This window comes from Girardinichthys multiradiatus, unplaced genomic scaffold (assembly GCF_021462225.1).
Source record: "Girardinichthys multiradiatus isolate DD_20200921_A unplaced genomic scaffold, DD_fGirMul_XY1 scaffold_35, whole genome shotgun sequence".
In the NCBI taxonomy this organism is placed as follows: Eukaryota; Metazoa; Chordata; class Actinopteri; order Cyprinodontiformes; family Goodeidae; genus Girardinichthys; species Girardinichthys multiradiatus.
This window is the reverse complement of record NW_025917688.1, coordinates 95,692-118,581: the sequence shown is the minus strand read 5'-3', so window position 1 is coordinate 118,581 and position 22,890 is coordinate 95,692. Positions and strand designations below refer to the sequence as shown.

At 42.8% G+C, this 22,890-nt stretch overlaps 1 protein-coding gene and 1 long non-coding RNA gene across 2 annotated transcripts; one reads left to right on the top strand and one right to left on the bottom strand.

Moving 5' to 3' along the window:
* Positions 1-3,665: 3,665 nt before the first annotated feature.
* LOC124865178 (Fc receptor-like protein 5) lies at positions 3,666-5,618 on the bottom strand. Its single transcript, XM_047360143.1, has 6 exons — positions 5,496-5,618; positions 4,991-5,026; positions 4,561-4,833; positions 4,239-4,481; positions 4,005-4,166; positions 3,666-3,909 (listed from the first exon to the last, which is right to left on the bottom strand). The coding sequence occupies exons 1-6, from the start codon at positions 5,524-5,526 to the stop codon at positions 3,806-3,808; spliced, it is 849 nt and encodes a 282-aa protein (XP_047216099.1). The 5' UTR covers positions 5,527-5,618; the 3' UTR covers positions 3,666-3,805.
* A 2,993-nt stretch (positions 5,619-8,611) lies between these two features.
* Positions 8,612-21,492, top strand: LOC124865181. Its single transcript, XR_007037488.1, has 3 exons — positions 8,612-8,687; positions 9,112-9,168; positions 21,225-21,492. It is a non-coding gene; the product is annotated as an uncharacterized LOC124865181 (long non-coding RNA).
* Positions 21,493-22,890: the final 1,398 nt, after the last annotated feature.

Genomic DNA, 22,890 nt, shown 5'->3' with positions numbered 1-22,890 from the left:
AGGTTTGTGAATGGCTTCTTGTCATGTCTGCAGTAGAAGCCATTCAGACGGTTGGCCAGGAGACGACTCTGTTCAGGATGGGTGGAGGGGCTCTTGTAGGCAGTCAGGTTTCTCAGACCGGTCCATACAGCTGAAGTGTCACCAGTAGAAAGGTTGTTCTTCAGCTTCTTACTGTAGCTTCTCTTAGCTGCTTTGATCTCCTTAGTTAGTTTGTTCCTGGCCTGCCTGTACCGCGCCCAATCTCCACTGCTGTGAGCTTCTTCCTTTCCCTGCGCAGATTCCTGAGGTGTGGAGTAAACCATGGCTTGTTGTTCCCAAAGGTACAGAAGGTCTTGGTCTGCACACACATGTCCTCACAGAAACTGATGTATGATGTCACCACATCAGTTAGTTGGTTTAAGTCAGTGGCTGAGGTTTCAAAAACAGTCCAGTCTGTGCATTCAAAGCAGGCCTGTAGCATCTGCTTTGATTCCTCAGTCCACTTCTTAACAGTGTGAACCTTGGGTTTGGAAGCTCTTAGTCTCTGTCTGTAGGTTGGGATGAGGTGGATTAGATAATGATCTGAAAAACCCAGAGCAGCCCTGGTACCAGCATGATATGAGTCCTTTAAAGCTGTGTAACAATGGTCCAGTGTGTTTTTATCTCTGGTGGGACACTTAATATGCTGTCTGTATTTGGGGAGTTCATTGGAGAGGTTTGCTCTGTTAAAATCTCCCAGTATTATGATGAAAGAGTCCGTGTATTTTTTCTCCAGGTCTGTAATCAGCTCAGCAAGATGTTTTTAGATTTACAGATTATGGAAAATGACTCCAGATCCGGGCTACATGTTTTTTCCAGCACTTTTATGTCTCTGCACCAACCTTCATTTATATAAAAGCAGATTCCGCCTCCTCGCTTCTTCCCCGATAGCTCCGCGCTGCGATCCGCTTTGAGCAGCTGGAAGTCCGGCAACAGCAGTTTTATTAGGAAAACAAAAACAAATTAAAACAAAGGCCTATACATTAAATTGCAAAAATAGAGAAAATAGGCTTAATAATGACTTCTTAAATTTTAACTAAAAGGTTAAAAGTAACAGTTTTCTACTAGGGACAAACAGGATCTTGGATTTTGAGTGACAATCATCAGTCTCTGGATGCGAATTTTTCTACAACAAGCCCGAATAACACATCTAAATGTTAGGATGTATCTTTCTGATCAAAGAGGGTTAAGTCAAAGGTTTATGAGATCGATTTCATATTACACTTGTTAGAACAATGATCTGAACAAGGAAGCAAATTAGGCACAAATCAAATAGAGTTCTGCTCTGGTATCAGCACCCTTGATGGGTCCCATCCTGGGACCAGTCAGGAGAGGGAATGTTAGACACAAGCCAGCCAACCATCACCAGGTCAGAATATCTACAGAAACAGTCATTAACCAGTTCAGTAATTACCTTCAGATTTCCATTATTTTGAAATGTTGTTTGCTGCTAACGTGTGTTGTTCATGATAAATTTGTGGAGTTTTTATTTTGAAAATACTCATATTTTTTCTAATGTTACATGATTGACTGGTGCTCTGTGAGAGGAGGGACCAGAGGAGGGTGGAGTGGAGAGTGGAGTGGGTGAGGTGGTGATGAAGCTCACAGCCAACATTAACCAAAGTCTCGTCTTTATTCTTTTAAATTACCAGGATAGAATCATGTTCATATGTTCCTACTTTATTCTGATATAGTTTTAATTTTTCTATTACGGATCATGAACAAGCGGACCCAAGATTCAGCCAGACACAGAACTGAAAAATTAAAAGGTTTATTCAGCTACAGGAAAGCGTCACTCAGGTTAAACTCCACACAGCTTCCGGAAATCACTGAAGCAGAAAGAAGGATTAGTGACTTGTAGTTTCTCCAGATCTTGCAGGGATGAGAAAAGTCAATAACCTGCTCTTGTCTTGGGTTGAACTTGAAACCCAGAGGGGAAACCTCGGTGGGTGGCAGGCAGAGATCTCCTCAGTGCAGGTAAGAGAGGCGGGTGGCTTTAAGCTGAATAATCCGAGGGCTAGGCTGGCTCAATAATCCGGGGACAGAAACAGGGTCAATGATCGGAACAAGAGACGTCAGGCAAGGGGCAGGCAGAGGCATAAACTAGATGCAGGAAACAAGGTCAAAAACCAAAATCCAAACAGTCCGACAGGGAGCAGACAGAGAGGCAAAATCCAGGAAGCAAGGAAAGGTCAAAAACCAATGATCAGACAGGAAGGAACACTGGATATCTACTCACACGATGGATTTCAAAAATCTGACACCGTCTGCTTGTCAGAGTCAGTATATATCAGGGAAGACACAGGTGTTTGGCACAGATTGCAGTACACTGCAGCAGCCACCAGGTGCATCTAATCTGCTGATTGCAGCCAGGGAGACGGTAGAGCAGATGTGCCAGAATAATAACATTTTCACAGCATATTTAACAGAACACATCAAAATTTTACTGTCTGGTGAATTTTAAATGTAACTAATGTAACTAACACCTTTTTAATATAATTTCACCAGTAAAATGTTCTTAATTTTTTGTTGAAATCCTCATCAGGTAAAGATGTTGAGTTCTCAGTAAGCTAAGATGAGAAGAAAGATTTTTAGTTTATTTGTTCAGTTTCTCCATAGAATCTGCTGCTGTTTGTGACTAAAGAGAGAAAAACCTAAAAAAAAGTCTAAATTCATCTTCTGGGTTGCCACCAAACAATGTCTCAATAATCATTTATCTGATCACAATCTGGAAATAGAAACTCTAGAGAACAAGAATCTAGATCTGATCATAAACCAGAAAACCTTCATCGTTTAAAAGGTGAAACCAGCAGAACTGGGTTCAGAATAGAGGTAAAAAGGTTCCTTAAAATCAACCATGTTTAAAGAGGAAGTTTCTACTAATATTCATTACATAGTAGATCTATCTGTCATCTAGTTCCTGAAGATGTTCCTAGAACACCTGGATCATCTGCAGATGTTCCTGTTCACTCAAAGCTTCAGTTCTTCAGTTACTATTTTAGCTCCGACCCAACAGAACCTCAGAAACCAACCAGCTTCTGAGGACTGGTTCCTGTTCACCAACTGAGTGATTAAACAAGAAAACATCAGAAAAAAGCTACAGAACCAGAAAATAAACCCAATCTTACCTTTGTTGGACTTGGTTTTCTGTCGCTGATGATGGGAGATGTTGACGTCACTGGAAGTAATGCTGTCCTCTCCACCTTCTGGACCACCTAGAGGGAAATGAAGCGGGTCAGAATTTACTGTTTAACAAAGTTTTTATATTCAGAACAATGTTTCTGATTGTAGCTGTAGAACCAGTAATGGGTTTAACCTGCCCCCAGTCCTGGCTAAGCGCTAGAACAAAGCGGGGCAGATGTCACTGGAGTCACCAGAAAGAACTGCACCCGGGGTTTGCTCTGACCCCTGGGGGACCAGAAATCTGGTCAGTGGTCAGAAATGTGACGTGGAGGCCTCCATGCAGCCTGGCGAGTGGGAAAACCACGAGTTCATAGTTCATCAGCTGCAACATGAACTAATTCTCCATTTTCTAGATTTTGTTTGAAATAATGTAAAATATGAGTTTATGTTAAAACATTTTGTCATTCATGAATTACTATAGGGAAATATTTACTCAATGTATAGAAATTTATCACAAAAACCAGTTCGGTTTTAAAATAGATTTATTACCTCATTAAAACAAGAACAAAAAAATAAATGAGGAACAGAAGTTCAAATAAAAAGCTCAATATTCAAGTTTCCTCGTTAGTTTTAATAATTTCTGATTCAAAGAGACAAAATCATTTCAGAAGTGATGCTCTGTTGTGACGACAGTCATGATGTCATCATAGTTTTCATCCAATCCCTGCTCAGTCTCGTTTATCACCATGGAGACAGGACGGTCTCTACCTGCAGTCAGAATATATATATAATATAGATTAACACCATATATTTATAATCTCAGTCACAGCAGACTCTGATTGGCTGATCAGAGATTGTCTCACTTGTGGATCTTTGTCGATACAAAGACACCATGAGGAGAGTGGAGATGAAGTATGGACAGAACACCACCAGGTGGCAGACCACCCTCAACACAAGACCAGAGGGGTCTGAGATAGGGGGAGGAGCTACAGTGACGTCAGTAGCAGTGGTGGTTGAAGGTTTTTCTGAAGACAGAATCCAACCTGGTCAGTTACCTCTGGACTAATGCAGTTTAAAAATGAGAAGAAGCTGCTGACCTGAGACAGAGATCCAGCTGGATGGAGACTCTCCATCACCACTGATGAAACACTTGTAGAGGCCTTCATCAGAGCTGGTCACATGGTGGAGGGTCATGTGACCTGCAGGCTCAGTCCTGATGAGGGAGCCATCTTTAATGAAAGCAGCTGGGAGGTTGGAGGAAGTCTTTGTTTGACAGCTCAGAGTGACGTCATCTCCCTCCATCACAGGGAGGACAGGACTCTGCAGGATCACTGATCCACCTCAACACAGAGACAAACTACAGCATTTCATCCATTTCCACACAGCTTCATCAACACTAACTCCACAGTCTGATCTTACCAGAGACAGTGAGGTTGATGCTGCTGCTGGCTGCTCCCTCTCTGGACTCACACCAGTACACTCCAGTATCCAGTATGAACAAGTAGGTGACGTTACAGATCAGACCACCTGGTTTCCCCCATCCATCTCCACACTGAGCCCTGGTTTCTTTGGTTGTTTTTCTCCTCACAGTCCATCCAGCAGAGATGTTGTCCTCCTCACAGCTCAGAGACACAGAGTCTCCTTGAAAGAACTGAGATCTGCTGGGACTCACAGTCAGACCAGCTGGGAGGACTGGAATGTAAAATTACATTAATTTCTATTTATTGTCAAAATAATTTTATGGTTAAAAGTTAGAATCCTTCTGTTTACATCTTATATTTCTCCTCCAAACATTAATTTAAATAATAATATTATGAATTGAGTTTAATGGTGATAGAAGTGAACCAACCTTCATTATTTATGCAGCAAACCAGCAAACAGGAAACTGAAGAGAAATGAAACTTATTGGTTACAGTTGAACATAGAAAAGTTCAGGAGAACTTTACAATCCCAGACATTTTATCCTCCTAAAACACATTTATTCATCAAACTGATCTTCATTACATCTGCATTTATTTACTCAAATAAAAGTGACTTTATTCAGACTTTGCTCTTTTAATCTAAATGAGTTTCCACAGTTTATTCTCTTGTTCATCGGCTCCTACATCATTATTCTGTCATTTCACATCAGTCATTTTCAGTATTTTCAGTAGATCTGAGGTCTGTGCCTGAAAGCCACTGCTGTGTTACTAAGAGCTACAAAAGAGGGAAGTAAAGTAACTTTTCTTCCTGCTTGATGTGTAGAAGTTCTTTCATCTGAATTCAGTCGGACCTTTCATCCTAACCCTTTGACTCAGGTTAGAACAGAGCAGACAGTAAAGTTACTTTGCTTAAACAACAGGTTTTGTACTTACAGAGCAGATGTTGTAGAGATGTTTCCATCATGGTGCCACTTCACCATCTGACCACTGTTTGTTTCCTGTTGGGGCCTCAGAATAAAGCCCGCCTTCTTCCTGGAAATATAAATGTGAGGTTGGTTCTTCCTTCTGTCTAACATACAAATGAAGGTTTTCTTTATTCAAAGCTACAAATAAATCAGTCATAGAAACAGAAGCACCCTGACCCCGCCCCCTTTTTACTTGATTAAACACATTTAAACATTTTCACGCTGTTGATTGGTTGATTTTACACAGTTATAGATCTGCATTGACAGCTGATCCCATTGATTGAAGCTCGTTAGCTTCCAGTTGAGACTGAATGACTGTTGCTGCCAGTTTATAATCTGCAGGACTCCTTACAGAACAGAGGAGGTAGAGGTGGTTTCACAATAAGGTGCTGCTGGAGATCACAGACATATAGGAGCAGACCAAGAAAAGGCCTCAGTTACACAGGTGACCAGAACCATCACTGCAGTTATATCTGGTCTGCAGAGCAGTCATGAACTACAGGAGAACCAGAACCAAAATGATCCAGAGATGGAAATGAGGACAGACCTGGATAGGAAGCTGAATTCTCCTTATGGTCCAGATGACCCTGAGGTCAGACAGTGTTACCTGGTAAGTAAGAGGAAAGATATTTACTGTTGAAAACAGGTCAAAGTGGGAACACCAGATTACAACTGGAGCTCAGGTTGGACCACCTTGGTGGATCTGCAGGTGGTCCATCCTCTCTCCATGTTCAGATGATGGATTGAATAAAGCTCTGACAGATGTTCAAAGCTTAGCTTAAACTGAACCAGAACTTTTCCTCTGACCTGTCTGCTGTGTTCCTTGGTCTTCATGATGCTGGTTGTTCTCTAATGTTCTCTAAAGAACCTCTGAGGCTTTCATAGAACAGCTGGAGGCAAAAATAATAACCTGAGGATCTCCTTCTCCTGCTTTTTCAGACATTGAAACATCTGGTCTACAGACTGGTTCCTCACAGGTTCTCTGTGAATCAGCAACAGTCTGAATAAGGATGTTTAACATCTAGAGACAACAGGTCACTGCAGAAGGTACCAAATATCTGTTTCAGTTCAACTTAAACATGTTTCTGAAAAACATGGAGAGACATCAAACATGCATGAAGAGAAACATGAAACCTCCACTCAGAAAGAGTCCAGAGGGGGTCTGAAGACAGGACCTTCCTATTAGGAGGCAACAGAAGTGCTCCACCTCGCTGTACTGTGACTGATCAGATCTATGGAGAGCAGCGCCCCCTGCTGTTGTTTCCATGCAATGACAGGAGTCAGAGTTATGGTCTTTATTCTTTATGTGTCATTGCAACTTGTAAAATCCAAAGAAATGTGTCCTCTGCATTTAACTCATCCCTTAGAGAGCAGCGGGCAGCTGGCAGCACCCAGGGAGCATTCTGGGGTCAAAGGTCTTGCTCAGGGACTCAGAGTTGCCGTCTGTGGGGTTCGAACCAGAGAGCTTAAGGCCATCATGACACACTCCCTCATAGAGTTAAAGAAAAACAACGTGATTAATAAAATACACACACTGTATGTTGGAAGTAACATTTAAGAAGATTTTAAATTTTCAGTAAAAATCCAACTCAATTAAAAAATGTGTCCGTTTCCATCAGCTGGGATCTCTGGGAGTTCCCTGTCCTCAGTTGGTGCTGGGCTGGTGGGGGCGCTGCTATGACAACTGGGGGCTCGTTTGCTCAGCTGTAGAGATGATGTAGAGTTTAAGATTCAAAAACAAGAACTGATGAAAATGAGAAAATCTGTGAGATGAGATAAAAGTGCAAAAGACAGAAAGCAACAGGAAGCTTTTCTCTACAGACAAGCAGCTTTGCACATTTTTCAATCCAAAACTACAGGTGGAGGTTTTGCATCAACTTGGCTGATCTTAACTGATGTAGATTCATGCCTCCATCCAGGATCATCTAAAAATGTTTGATTTCCTTGCATGGAGACTGACATCTTCTGGTGTCAACAGATGTTGCAGAGATGGACGTTTCAGTGGAGCTCCACATGTTCTCACATTTGCTGCTAAGTTGCAGTGACTGTTGGTGCTGGGACAACTTTGAGGGTTCTGGTGGGTTGTCTGAGGTTGGGGTGCTGGTGGGTTTGTGTTTGTGTGGGGACTCGGACCATGCCGAAGCGTGGTGGGTTCTTGCCTGGCTGCCTATAGTTCATGGAGAGGTTCTGGGCGGGCTTTAGGGTCCAGGGACTGAGCTGAGTCCAGGTGAGGGTCTCGCTCCCTTCACCTCCCTGGAGTTGGTGGGTGGTGTCCTCCGCCTCCTTGGTCTTTCTGATTCCGGTCCATTATGGATTGCTAATGCCTGCCCAGCAGGTTTGGGTGATTGTGCGGTTCCTCTTCCTCGGTGCTGGGTGGTTCTGCTGTCGGAACCTTTTTTTGAGAGATGGAGGCTCCAATACAGAGAATAATTTAAAGTGGAGTTTCTGTACCCTTTGACCTTTCCAATGTCCAGTTTGAATCCAAAACTGTTCAAGTAAAGAACTGAGGTGCAACATTAATCTGGGACTAAAGAGCTGAAGATTTACAGATTTGACAGAAAACAACAATTTATTTTTATTTGTTTTAGTTTTATGTTGAATCAATGGTTTCATGATAGATCTTTACTGCCACCTAGTGGACATTTGCTGTTAGTGTTCATCCAATGAATGCAGATTAGTCATTTGGTTCTAACTGCTCAGGCTGAACTCATGATGTTCCTGACACACATTGTGAGGTCAGCATAACAAACAATCAAATTCAGTCCAGAATCCCTGAAAACCAGTGAAACATCCTCAGTTTAAAGCTAAGAAACGTCTTCAGCATCATTATCCAGCCATGATACATGAACATAGTTCCTTCCAGTACCGACACTGACCACAACATGTCTGGACATGCAGTGAGAAGTGAAAAGCTGCCCAGGATGCAGCTGACAGGTGACTTTTCTTACTGAGTTACTGTGCCGCCCATAGACAGAAGGACACCCTGGGTGGGTCGCCACTTCATCCGTATCAGAAACCAGTAACTGTCCCAGTTTGAGTGTTTTAGCTGAGTAGAGCTTGTAAAGTGTCTAATAAAGGTTGTTTTCTACATTTATGCAGTTAAAATAAAGACTAAAGACATGAAGCTGAGCTGATTGAAGAAAGAAGTCTCTGAGTGGAGGTAAGAATCTTCCTCTGAGAATCAGCAACTAAATGAAACATCTTGTTGGTTTGTCTGTAATTCATTAAAAGTCTGAGTGGAAACAGTCAAATACATTAAGTTAAGGAAGTGTTTGAACTGCACAGTCTGCTGGTTCTTCTGGACCTGTCCTGATGTTTCTCCTGGGTCGTCTGATCCCACCTAGACTGAGATAAATGCAGGTGAAACGTTCTCAGGAGAGATTGAGGTTGATTTGGCTCTAAAATATGACAACATGAGACATGATCTGATGAAGCTCCTTAGCATGAAGGCTTCAAGAAGGGAGTGAAGCCATTTCTCAGGATATGATCTGAATCCATGTTTTCTGTGATCGTCATGTAATGTCTGATTTGTTTGGAGCTAATTAGCTGAGGCGACTGTTCAATAAAGTGTGTTTTGTCCTCAGGAACCAGAGTTCTCCAGATTCCTCCATCACTGATTCCTCACTGCTTATTGAATGAAGGTAAGTTGTTAACTTTAATAAAATAAGGAATATATAAAGTCACTGTTTTATATTTTAACATCTAAAACTCCAACCTGAATTTATGTGTCATGAAACGTATGTAAGAGAGTAAGAACATGAAAACAAACCAATGAAGTCATCAGGTTAGTAAATGTAATAAATTAATCTCTTTAAAACTGATGGAGGAACATGTCATTGCATGAAAACAGCAGCAGGGGGCGCTGCTCTGAGTAAACCTCTCCAGTCACAGTTTACGGTACCGTAGGTGGAGCAGTGGTTGGTTCTGATGCTTCACATTAGTAAGGTTCTGGCTTCAGACCACAGCTGAGGTCTTCCTGTGCTCCATGTTTCTCTTCAAGCATGTTTGACTCTCCTCCGCGTTGCCATGGTTACCTCCTACAGCCACAAACACGAATGAGAGGAGATAACTGGACCATCCCAGAATATGCTAGAAAGCTAGAAAATACAGATCATTTCCATCTAAACTAGAATCTATTTGAAATAGACATACTGGGGCGTTCACACATTCCGACTGGGTTTACTGGTTGCACGACTCCCTCTAAAGTCAAACTCCAGTCATTCACTGCAGCAAAGGCCTTTGGGTAAAAACTGTATTTAAAGCTGTGTTGTTTTTATCGACCCGTATCTCCAACATGAAGGGATGAAACGGACCAGATGACGAATGTTTGGGGTCTTTTATTTAGTGTTTTTCTCTGGTTCTGCTCCTAATCTGAAATGTTCAGACACGTCAGACCTCAGCTGGATTATTCTGCACTGAACAGATGTTCTTCATAAAACACAGTTTCAGATTTAGAAAACTTTACTCTGTCAAAACAAACATCTGGTGCCGTCTTGGTATCAGAACCACCTGGGCTGATTTAATCTGCACGGATTACAGAGGCTGTAAAGCACCGATGTAACTCAGTGAATATCAGGTAATATCGTTTCATAATGGTTCTGATCCGTTAGATACATGGAGGCAGGGGACTGGGTGTGTGTGGGCCTGCTGAAAGAGAGCCGTGTCCCTGGTACCATTCATGCAAGAACAGATTCTGCTTCTGTCTGATGAAGCCCAGTGGAACCTCCTGACACCCAGACACTAAATATCGGCTCTGAACAAACTCAGTCTGGTTCTGGAAGAGTAACACTCTCTTTGGTCCGGTTCCTGCAGAGTAAACGCTCTCTTTGGTCCGGTTCCGGCAGAGTAACTCTCTCTTTGGTCCGGTTCCTGCAGAGTAAACGCTCTCTTTGGTCCGGTTCCGGCAGAGTAACACTCTCTTTGGTCCGGTTCCGGCAGAGTAACACTCTCTTTGGTCCGGTTCCTGCAGAGTAACTCTCTCTTTGGTCCGGTTCCTGCAGAGTAACGCTCTCTTTGGTCCGGTTCCTGCAGAGTAACCGCTCTCTTTGGTCCAGTTCCTGCAGAGTAAACGCTATCTTTGGTCCAGTTCCCGCAGAGTAACACTCTTTGGTCCGGTTCCTGCAGAGTAACCGCTCTCTTTGGTCCAGTTCCTGCAGAGTAACCGCTCTCTTTGGTCCGGTTCCTGCAGAGTAACACTCTCTTTGGTCCGGTTCCTGCAGAGTAACACTCTCTTTGGTCCAGTTCCTGCAGAGTAACCGCTCTCTTTGGTCCAGTTCCTGCAGAGTAACCGCTATCTTTGGTCCGGTTCCTGCAGAGTAACACTCTTTGGTCCAGTTCCTGCAGAGTAACCGCTATCTTTGGTCCGGTTCCTGCAGAGTAACACTCTTTGGTCCGGTTCCTGCAGAGTAAACGCTATCTTTGGTCCGGTTCCTGCAGAGTAACACTCTTTGGTCCGGTTCCTGCAGAGTAACCGCTCTCTTTGGTCCAGTTCCTGCAGAGTAACCGCTCTCTTTGGTCCGGTTCCTGCAGAGTAACACTCTCTTTGGTCCGGTTCCTGCAGAGTAACACTCTCTTTGGTCCAGTTCCTGCAGAGTAACCGCTCTCTTTGGTCCAGTTCCTGCAGAGTAACCGCTATCTTTGGTCCGGTTCCTGCAGAGTAACACTCTTTGGTCCAGTTCCTGCAGAGTAACCGCTATCTTTGGTCCGGTTCCTGCAGAGTAACACTCTTTGGTCCGGTTCCTGCAGAGTAAACGCTATCTTTGGTCCGGTTCCTGCAGAGTAACTCTCTTTGGTCCGGTTCCTGCAGAGTAACCGCTCTCTTTGGTCCAGTTCCTGCAGAGTAACCGCTCTCTTTGGTCCGGTTCCTGCAGAGTAACACTCTCTTTGGTCCGGTTCCTGCAGAGTAACACTCTCTTTGGTCCGGTTCCTGCAGAGTAACACTCTCTTTGGTCCAGTTCCTGCAGAGTAACCGCTCTCTTTGGTCCAGTTCCTGCAGAGTAACCGCTCTCTTTGGTCCGGTTCCTGCAGAGTAACTCTCTCTTTGGTCCGGTTCCTGCAGAGTAACTCTCTCTTTGGTCCGGTTCCTGCAGAGTAACACTATCTTTGGTCCGGTTCCTGCAGAGTAACTCTCTCTTTGGTCCGGTTCCTGCAGAGTAACTCTCTCTTTGGTCCGGTTCCTGCAGAGTAACTCTCTCTTTGGTCCGGTTCCTGCAGAGTAACACAATCTTTGGTCCGGTTCCTGCAGAGTAACTCTCTCTTTGTTCCGGTTCCTGCAGAGTAAATGCTCTCTTTGGTCCGGTTCCTACAGAGTAACACTCTCTTTGGTCCAGTTCCTGCAGAGTAACCGCTCTCTTTGGTCCAGTTCCTGCAGAGTAACCGCTCTCTTTGGTCCGGTTCCTGCAGAGTAACTCTCTCTTTGGTCCGGTTCCTGCAGAGTAACTCTCTCTTTGGTCCGGTTCCTGCAGAGTAACTCTCTCTTTGGTCCGGTTCCTGCAGAGTAACTCTCTCTTTGGTCCGGTTCCTGCAGAGTAACTCTCTCTTTGGTCCGGTTCCTGCAGAGTAACTCTCTCTTTGGTCCGGTTCCTGCAGAGTAACCGCTCTCTTTGGTCCGGTTCCTGCAGAGTAACTCTCTCTTTGGTCCGGTTCCTGCAGAGTAACTCTCTCTTTGGTCCGGTTCCTGCAGAGTAACTCTCTCTTTGGTCCGGTTCCTGCAGAGTAACACTCTCTTTGGTCCGGTTCCTGCAGAGTAACACTATCTTTGGTCCGGTTCCTGCAGAGTAACTCTCTCTTTGGTCCGGTTCCTGCAGAGTAACACTATTTGGTCCAGTTCCTGCAGAGTAACACTCTCTTTGGTCCGGTTCCTGCACAGTAACTCTCTCTTTGGTCCAGTTCCTGCACAGTAACTCTCTCTTTGGTCCAGTTCCTGCAAAGTAACTCTTTCTTTGGTCCGGTTCCTGCAGAGTAACTCTCTCTTTGGTCCGGTTCCTGCAGAGTAACTCTCTCTTTGGTCCGGTTCCTGCAGAGTAACACTCTCTTTGGTCCGGTTCCTGCACAGTAACTCTCTCTTTGGTCCAGTTCCTGCACAGTAACTCTCTCTTTGGTCCGGTTCCTGCACAGTAACACTCTCTTTGGTCCAGTTCCTGCAGAGTAACTCTCTCTTTGGTCCGGTTCCTGCACAGTAACACTCTCTTTGGTCCAGTTCCTGCAGAGTAACCGCTCTCTTTGGTCCGGTTCCTGCAGAGTAACCGCTCTCTTTGGTCCGGTTCCTGCAGAGTAACACTCTCTTTGGTCCGGTTCCTGCACAGTAACTCTCTCTTTGGTCCAGTTCCTGCACAGTAACTCTCTCTTTGGTCCAGTTCCTGCACAGTAACACTCTCTTTGGTCCAGTTCCTGCAGAGTAACTCTTTCTTTGGTCCGGTTCCTGCAGAGTAACTCTCTCTTTGGTCCGGTTCCTGCACAGTAACACTCTCTTTGGTCCAGTTCCTGCAGAGTAACCGCTCTCTTTGGTCCGGTTCCTGCAGAGTAACACTCTCTTTGGTCCAGTTCCTGCAGAGTAACTCTTTCTTTGGTCCGGTTCCTGCAGAGTAACTCTCTCTTTGGTCCGGTTCCTGCACAGTAACACTCTCTTTGGTCCAGTTCCTGCAGAGTAACTCTTTCTTTGGTCCGGTTCCTGCAGAGTAACTCTCTCTTTGGTCCGGATCCTGCAGAGTAACACTCTCTTTGGTCCGGTTCCTGCACAGTAACACTCTCTTTGGTCCAGTTCCTGCAGAGTAACTCTTTCTTTGGTCCGGTTCCTGCAGAGTAACTCTCTCTTTGGTCCGGTTCCTGCAGAGTAACACTCTCTTTGGTCCGGTTCCTGCACAGTAACTCTCTCTTTGGTCCAGTTCCTGCACAGTAACACTCTCTTTGGTCCAGTTCCTGCAGAGTAACTCTTTCTTTGGTCCGGTTCCTGCAGAGTAACTCTCTCTTTGGTCCGGTTCCTGCACAGTAACACTCTCTTTGGTCCAGTTCCTGCAGAGTAACCGCTCTCTTTGGTCCGGTTCCTGCAGAGTAACCGCTCTCTTTGGTCCGGTTCCTGCAGAGTAACACTCTCTTTGGTCCGGTTCCGGCAGAGTAACACTCTCTTTGGTCCGGTTCCTGCAGAGTAACCGCTCTCTTTGGTCCGGTTCCGGCAGAGTAACACTCTCTTTGGTCCGGTTCCTGCAGAGTAACACTCTCTTTGATCCGGTTCCTGCAGAGTAACTCTCTCTTTGGTCCGGTTCCTGCAGAGTAACCGCTCTCTTTGGTCCGGTTCCTGCAGAGTAACCGCTCTCTTTGGTCCGGTTCCTGCAGAGTAAACGCTATCTTTGGTCCGGTTCCTGCAGAGTAACTCTCTCTTTGTTCCGGTTCCTGCAGAGTAACTCTCTCTTTGGTCCGGTTCCTGCACAGTAACTCTCTCTTTGGTCCGGTTCCTGCAGAGTAACACTCTCTTTGGTCCGGTTCCTGCAGAGTAACTCTCTCTTTGGTCCGGTTCCTGCAGAGTAACTCTCTCTTTGGTCCGGTTCCTGCACAGTAACTCTCTCTTTGGTCCAGTTCCTGCACAGTAACTCTCTCTTTGGTCCGGTTCCTGCAGAGTAACACTCTCTTTGGTCCAGTTCCTGCAGAGTAGCACTCTCTTTGGTCCGGTTCTGGCACAGTAAAGACCCACTTTAGTCGGGTTCAGCATAGAAGACCCAAATGAGTCCAGTTCTGCAGAATAAAGCCCAGTCTCAGTATGCTGGTTATAACTGATTAAAGAGGTAGTTGAGGTTCTGTCTGTTAATGATTAAAACCCGATTGCTTCAGGAGTTCTACGATCCTTTCAGAACATTAGTGACCAGATTATAAACCCTCTGGTTCTGTTCAGTTCATCAACTCTGACCGGGTGTAAAAATGTCAGAATCTGGGTCCAATGAAAAACCCGGAGGCTCAGATTGAAATAATCTGGATCCAGTTTATTCTGAAACTAGTTTCTAAGCAGTATTTTGAAGCCCTACAGAGATGATTGTTTTTCACCAACAGAACCGGTTTCTTCAGCTGCTCTTTGTTCTCAGTCACTGAAAGCTCTGCAGACACATCTGTTGAAACATCTGCTCTGCCAGCTGGTCTCAGAACCGTGCAGAACTCCTGTATTCTCAGTATTACAGCAGTTCTTCCTCACATCTCTCCTGTCGGTTCTGCAGCAGAGAAACTGAGCGAGGTTTCATTCCTTGGTGCTGATTCCTTTACTTTAGAGAATAAGTGAAAATGAAAGTGAGTCAACAAGTCTTACTGTTTATTAAAGAGTGAAACTCTTCCTTCACTGTGGCCTGAAACCACCTCCAGTTAGAATCTGACAGAAGAGGAGGAGGAAGAGGAGGAACAACCGAAGAACACATTGTCCTCCATCCTGCATGAACATCTAGACCTGCTCAGACATGTTTCAGTTTCCTTTCTCCCAGAACTACCGGCAGAACCGTGTTTAACTCTGTTAGAACCTTATACCGGGTCCGGACTGAGCTCGAACCAGGAGGCCGGTTCAGGTCTGTTTGGACTGGTTCCAGATCAGAAAACTGGAGTTCAACTGGATCAACAGTCAGATCTTCTCACCACTGAAGAGCAGAACATGAAGGCTGCTCAGCACCTCTGGTCATCGTAAACGCTGAACTTTAACCTTTCACTGAGATCATATTTAGCTACATTATAAAATATAAGTTGTGTTTAAAACTAAAGATGTTTTCCCTCCAGGAAATAAAAACACATCCGTTATTAAACGTCTAAAATACAGATTATTAACTAAAGCTGCTCTATAAACCTCGACCACTTTAACACATCGTTACCTTAATTATGAATATCAGAGATTAAACATGAACCTTCACTATATGGCCAAAAGGATTCATCCGTCTACTTTACAGGAACTTTGATGACGTCCATTTCTTAATCTATAAAGGTCCAGTTTGTGGATGGAGCCACCGTTGCCATAGCAACTCGAACTATTCTGTACATATCTTCCTCGAGGTTTAAGAGGCGAAAATCAGAACTGCAGCCTCCGTCTAATTCATCCCAAAGAAGGTTGAGGTCAGGACTGCAGGTCAGTCAAGGTTCTCCACACCTGCAGCCATGGAGGTTGGAACACCAGAACTCACTGATCTGGTGGTGGGACCCAAAACATCTGGCAATAAGGGGAACCAGCTGCTGGTTGTTAGAGGTGATCAGACAGGCTTCAGCTGCAGAAACCGGTTCAGCAGGAGGAGTTCATGGAGCGTAAAACCTGCAGCTGTTTCCCAGCCGGGTCGCAGATACCTGACATCACCTGTTTTAGCTCAGAGTGGAGCTGAAGATGAGGACAAATCTGCACGATATTCATTCTGCCAGCAAAGATTTCCACAGTTATCACCACAAAGTTTCAAGTTAATCAGGTTTCTAACATCTGTTTCAACACAAACTGAAAGAACAAATTAAAATAACGGATTTTTAGACAGTTCATTGATCACTGCGGGACTTTATGAATTCAGAGTAAACAGAAAATCCACTTTCTCAGCATCTGTGGTTCTGTTTAAGGCTGCAAATGTTTCAGTGCTGGAATAAAATCATAGAAATCAAGTGTCAGGCCTGACTTCTTCTCTGTCTTACTGGGTTTTATCTCTACCTTCATCATTTCCTGTTCCTTCACAACATACTGGTACCAGTTCACCGGTTGGGAAGGATTTCCTGGTGATGACCCAAATCCCAACAACAGAACCCAACATTCAGTCTGTTTAATGAAACATTTATTTCTGAACAAACCGGGTCAGGATGAAGAACAGGAACATGAGCTGAGAAGCAGCCATACAGTCATATTAACGTCAGATACTGATGTTGATGAAGCAGAAGATCTTCAGTTTCTGGATCTACGGTGAGATAAATCCATGCTGTCAAGATCTGAATGTGAAAGAAACCTCAGAGAAGATGGTACTGACCCGGTTTACCAGGATCAGGAGGATTAGGAGGTCCGAAAATCAACCTGGCACAAAGAACATGATGTAAAGCTGTCTTTAAAATTCTAGAATAAAGTGAATTTATTGTTTTTCCACTTCAGTTCATGTGAGAGCTGATATTTCTGAGTCATTTCCTGATAATAAATGAATAAACAAGACGAGCAGCTGTTTCTAAATGATTTTATTTCACTACAAACCAAAGCTGCACCATGTGCCACTGAATTAATACTCAGAGATCAATTAGCATCGACTATAAGCCCAGAATAAACTGTGCAGGTAATTAATGGAGAGACCTGGTGGTTATAAACATGTAATTAACATTCAGGACTTTAAAATAATTAAACTTAATGCATATTGTGTGTTTATAGGGATGAATTCTTCATGTATTTCAGCTAGAACCCCACAGCGGCTCATGAAGGAAGGAGATGGAGGTTATTGGATCAAATTTATAGAATGATTTCTACTTTAACATCAAAGCTATAATAGATAAAGTCATAAATGGTTAACCATGGGTAGTGGACATATTTTACTTCTAATCTATGTATTTGATCTGTTTTTAAGTTGAGTGCTTTCAAACAGAATCTGGTTTCTCAATCTGAATCTATGTTTTATCAACTTCATGTTTGGATCCTAAAGTAGCAACGGTTGGGCTCAAAGTCTCCACCTCTCATGTTTTTTAGTGGAAAGTGTTTTATTTGAGTTGAGAACTGAAGTAGGGCTGCACAGATGATGAGATTTATCATCTCAGAAACCCTGCATCAATGACACAGAGAGGTGCTGGGGCTGCAGGACATGTTAGCGCGTCTGATGATGTCCTTTAGCACAGCGGTCTTAAACTCTAGTCCTCCCAGGATGAAGTCCTGCAGCTTTTAGATGTTTCCTGGTCCTATAGTCCAGGAACAAATGTTCACTTTGATTCTTTTTCTTTAAGCTGCAGCTCAAACATCTCCAGCATCTGATGCAGAGAAGCAGAGGGAGAAAGAAGCTGCTGCTTCCAGCCGCTGTTGCTCAGATGTTTGAGCTTTAAAGACAAATGTCACTAAAGCTTAAAATAGAATTAAGAGACAACGCTGTTATGTTAGAATATTTAAAAAGGTCTCCATTAGCCACAGAAAGAAAAAACAGCTTTTATCCTCAGGCGTAATATTTAAGAGGAATATGGAGGATTAAATTAATGGTGGTAATTATTCAAAGTGGGCTTCTGTCCTTTCCTTTACGAACCAAGACTATTCCAACTACAGCAGCTATAAGAACCAACAACAGGCCCACTGGCGGGCCTACTGTCAGTCCAAGGTCGTCTTCTCTCTGGCCGACGGTTGAACCTGGAGAGAGAAAACATGAGACAGACGAGGCTGTTTAAACGGTAAATAACCTGAGAAAGAAGGATCTCAGGAAAACTATTGTTAAGAGACAGAAGTGAAAATAACAAGAATGCATCTTTTTCTGAATGTCCACAAAGTTCAGCTTTTTACTATCATTCTGAATATTACCTAAATATTACAAACATACAATAGTGCTGAGTGATTTAGTATTACCAGCACAAGAAAGCTGTAATAAAACTTCTTTATGGAGCATCCTTACCTAATGTGGTTTTGTAGAAATTTCTAGAATACATTTATATTCAATTTTATTTTATGTTTACTTTCAGCATATCCTGAATTCTTTTATCTTTCATTTTTTAATCCCAGTTAACGGTCCAGGAAGTAATTTTTGATAAAGTTTATGTGACAAATAAACTCCTCTGATCCTTAAATTAATCTATTCTGTGGGTAAAAGGCCTGAAATAGATTTTTCTTCATATTTCTGTATTCTTAGAGCTTTATTCTTGAAACTTTGTGACAGTATTTATGTTACATCTGTATTTTAGTGAAATAATACAGCAGCAGCAGGATAAATTGGCCCCAGCTAAACAACTCAGGATATTTATTTAAATGCTGTAATACCTATCCTGGCCTGTAGGTGGGGACATCAGAAATCAAAGATGATCCTGAGCCCAGGTGTAGAAATGCTCTGAAAGAGTTTTATCATCTTTTTAAAGTTTTTCTCCTTCCTCTTAATCTTTTACTTCTTTTGCTATTTTTTTAGGTTTAATTAGAAAAATTAAAACATTGAGATCAACTTAACTGTTGCTTTGGTTTAAAACACAGAAGGTGATGATCTCCAGGTATTTATCTTACTTGGATGCACCTCAGTTTTAAATGTATCTCCATTTTAAAAAACGTGTTTATGACATTTAAACCTGGTTGCAGGAAGGCAGCAGCTAACATGGATGAATATCTATGGTACTGTGGGCCCGGCCTCATATAGGCTTCCTATAGCAGGTAAAGATCTTTGCTAGTCGTGCTCAAATGTTCCCAATCCTGGATTAAAACCAACAAACTGAACTCCACAAACTCACCTGGTGGTCGAACCTCCAGGCGGATACTGTGTTTCGTCTCAGTATCCATGACGATGAGACAGTGGTATGTTCCTTGGTCACTGAGCGTGGTGTTGGACAGGATGATCCACATATCTCCAATTCAATTCAATTCAATTCAATTCAATTTATTTATATAGCTCCAATTCACAACACATGTCGTCTCAAGGCTCTTCACAAAGTCAGGTTCATACATTCCTATTAATCCTAACCATTGAACAGTTCAGTCAGATTCAGTTATTTATTCAAATTGGATAAAAAGTTTTTCTGTCTAAGGAAACCCAGCAGATTGCATCCAGTCAGTGACTTGCAGCATTCACTCCTCCTGGATGAGCATGTAGAGACAGTGGACAGTCACTGGTGTTGACTTTGCAGCAATCCCTCATACTGAGCATGCATGTAGTGACAGTGGAGAGGAAAAACTCCCTTTTAACAGGAAGAAACCTCCAGCAGAACCAGAACCAGGCTCAGTGTGAGCGGCCATCTGCCACAACCGACTGGAGGTTTGAGAGAACAGAGCAGAGACACAAAGAGAACAAAGAAGCACTGATCCAGGAGTCATTTCTATGGGAAGGAAAAGTAAAACAGCTGCTTCATCTATGAGAGAAGCACAGATAAGCTGATGAACTCTGAGTGAGTTTTCAAGTCTAGAGCATGAAAGAGAGCATGTACAGTGGTCCTGATCTTCAAAGATTCCAAAAAACTTGCACATGCATTAAGTGGGCATGTTGCTTGTGATCTTTGAATGTTTCGTGTTCAAATGATAACAGGCGCAAAACAGGAGCAGATCGCCCTATTTAAATGAGGAAAGTTTGTGTGCTACTGGCTGGCTGCTACTGCCCCCAGTGGAACAAGAGTAAAAGCAAACAGATCTTCTTTTCTGCGGTGCTTGAAACAGGCAGGAGTTGTTGCGCTGCATCATTATGAATGATCCAATTTTTGATTTTTTCCTTCTGTTCTGTTCTGTTGCTGCTTTTCTGGACAGTTACAGTTTATGAACCTTTGTTGTCGCTATTCACAGCAGCAAGTTTGTCATCTCAGTCTCTGCTCTGATGAGATCATTTTCCTTAGCTCTCCGCGACCTTGCTGAGGAGGCTAAGCAAAAGCTTCTGGCTCTGGCTCCAAAGGAAGGACAGAGCGGGGGAAAAATAGGTATCCTAGGCAGGCTGCAGACCACGGTAGGGAGATGTCCCTACTGTTGCTCCTCTACCTTGAAATGTTCTGGGGATAATGGAGCAAAACACACTGAAGGGTGGCCCTCGGCAGCCTGCATAGTGGAACCGTGCAAGGTGGGTAAGGCAGAAATGCCAAACCGGTACCACCACCTATCCTTATACCTAGTAAATCAGTGACGATTTCTGGCACGGGCGAACTGGGGCACATTTTTGCTATGACACATAGAGGGTGGCTCGAGCACTTACAAAAAAGGGAATTCAAAATAATCTGTGCTGCAAAGGTAGTTTGCCATTATCTATCATATCACTGTGTGGGGAACAGGGTGCCTGGCAGCTGCAGGCACCCTGTTTGGTGTGAGAAGATGCCGCAGCCATGCACACTGCACACAGGATGTACTAAAGAGCTACTCCTCACTTCATTTTCCAACTAAACTAAACAAGAGATGTTGTTAACCCCAGAAACACTCCTTCTGAGAGGGGTCTCGCCCAGGGACTAATTCAATGTAGAACCACCTCCGTTAATAACTGATAATTACAGCAACATAAAACAAAATTATTCCAAGAATCATGACTGAGACCAGATGTTTCCCCAATTTTACAAACATTTATTAACAGAAACATAATACAATAAAGTGTGTAAACATGTAAAACCACAAATATAAAAGCCAACTCATCAAAACTATTAGATACATAAAAATCAGCAGAAATAAAAACACACAGATGCAATGAGGAAGAAAAACATGCAGATACAATATAGAAAGTATAACTACATAAACAGCACAGAAGAGCCTGTAGGACTGGAGAGAACCTCAGTATCAACCCAGAGAGCCACAACAATCTAAAATCCTGCAGCAATCTCACATTAAACTCCATTAAAACAGTTGCATCTGTAACCCTGTGGTAATTTTATTGCTTATAACAGTTGTAACAGTAGAAGAATATGGTCCTCTAAGTCTAGATTTAGATGAAGACACTGGGAGCCGATGAAGCTGCAGCAGACTGGAGGATGTAATTAGTGGAGCAGAGTCTGAACATGAAACTACAGAGGGTTCAGATACTGATGCAGCTTTTGTGTTGCTGTATAAATAGTATTTTGTTTAGGAATAATTTTATTTAAACTGCTTATTTTTCAGAAATCTCACCAGAACCAGATGTTTTCTATTCTTCATTGAGGTCGTCCAGATGATGTCCACCAACCTGCTCTCAGCTCGTTCTCCAGATCCAAACATCAGCTTCCATCTAAAGATTTGTATTATCTACATGTCTCTGATTCATACTTTTACAGAACATATTTGTTCATTTTGACCATTTTCAAGTAGTTAAATGTTACTTGAATGTATTTCATGGTGACTTTCTGCATTGCTGTCAGTAAATTCATTGTTTTATAGTTTCTCACTGAGCTTTTCTTTTTTTTCTTTTAACATGTGGCCCTGCAGGTTTGAACAAAAATGAGACAGAAAATATGACTTTTATGGAGAACAGAAAAACTCATTAAGAAACAACTGCAGAATAAAATGGTAGAATACCAGAGTGATGGAAACAGAGCTGTTCCATTATTTCTAACACTAATGACATCCACCAAGCTCATGTTGCTGCACTGCTCCAACTCAAAATGCAGTAAAGGAAGTTTATTCTGATGTGAAACGTAAATCAATGAATCTGTGTTTGATTAATCTGTGGCTTTCCTCAAGGACTCGGATGTGTGACACAAAAAACTGAATTTTGGAACTAAATTGAATTATAGACCTGAAAGTTAAAGTAATTAAACTGAATTTTCAATACAACAAAATACATTTTGAAACAAATTCAGTTTCAATTTATTGAAGTTCATTTTTAAACCCATGCATTTAAAATGACATGAATACATTTTCAGTCTGAACAATTCAAATTGAGTTTCTGTCCATATTAAGGCTGAAATGCTGAGAATTTGTTTTATTAGCTTTTAATCAATATATTTCCTGTAATATATCAGTTTCCAAACTTTTAAAACATATTTCCTAAAATGTTTTATGTAGCAACCTATTATTCCAACTTCCTCATTATTTTTAATCATATTTTCAAAGTGCCGCTGGTCATATCAGTCTCTCTCCGTCACAGGAGCTCATTACCAGAGCTGCACTGGGCGGCTGTCTGAAGAAACATCCTACGTTCCAGTCAGTCTGCCTTCCTTCCACCATGGAGGCTGGTTCCTCCTCACCTGATGAGCTGCTGCTGCGCCTCCTGGTGTGATGGGATAACTGGTAGCTGGACCAGCTGATGCTGGCAGCAGGTAGAGCCAGATGTTTCCCTGGGAGGGAGGACGTCTTTTCTGAACCATTAAATAAACAATGAGAGTACTACTTAAAGAACATTTTGTGGTCTTAAGAACACAGGACATGAACAACTCAAAGTCCTCATGATTATTAATATTGTAAAACGTAGATGTCAAGTGAAGACTATGTGATCAGAGAGAGGAAAGCGATGGTTCCACCTAAATGTGAGAACCTGCAGCAGAAGACCATAAAGGAGCAGAGTTTGAGCAGTGAGGTGTGTCTGAGGAGCAGAACTTATGAAAATCACAGGGCTGAAGTTCAGCTCTATATGATTTGATGGATGTAGAAAGTCTGAGTTAAACCTTCATTCAGAAAGACTGCAGATACCTTCAGGATTTGTTTAAGCCTCTTTATTAACTCCACACGTAACAGCAGGTACAGATGAATATGTTGCATTGTGGTTGCTCTGCATTTCAAATACAAATAAACATATTTATTATTAGTATGCAGCAATAAGCAATATTTACTGTGAAATAAACAGACATAC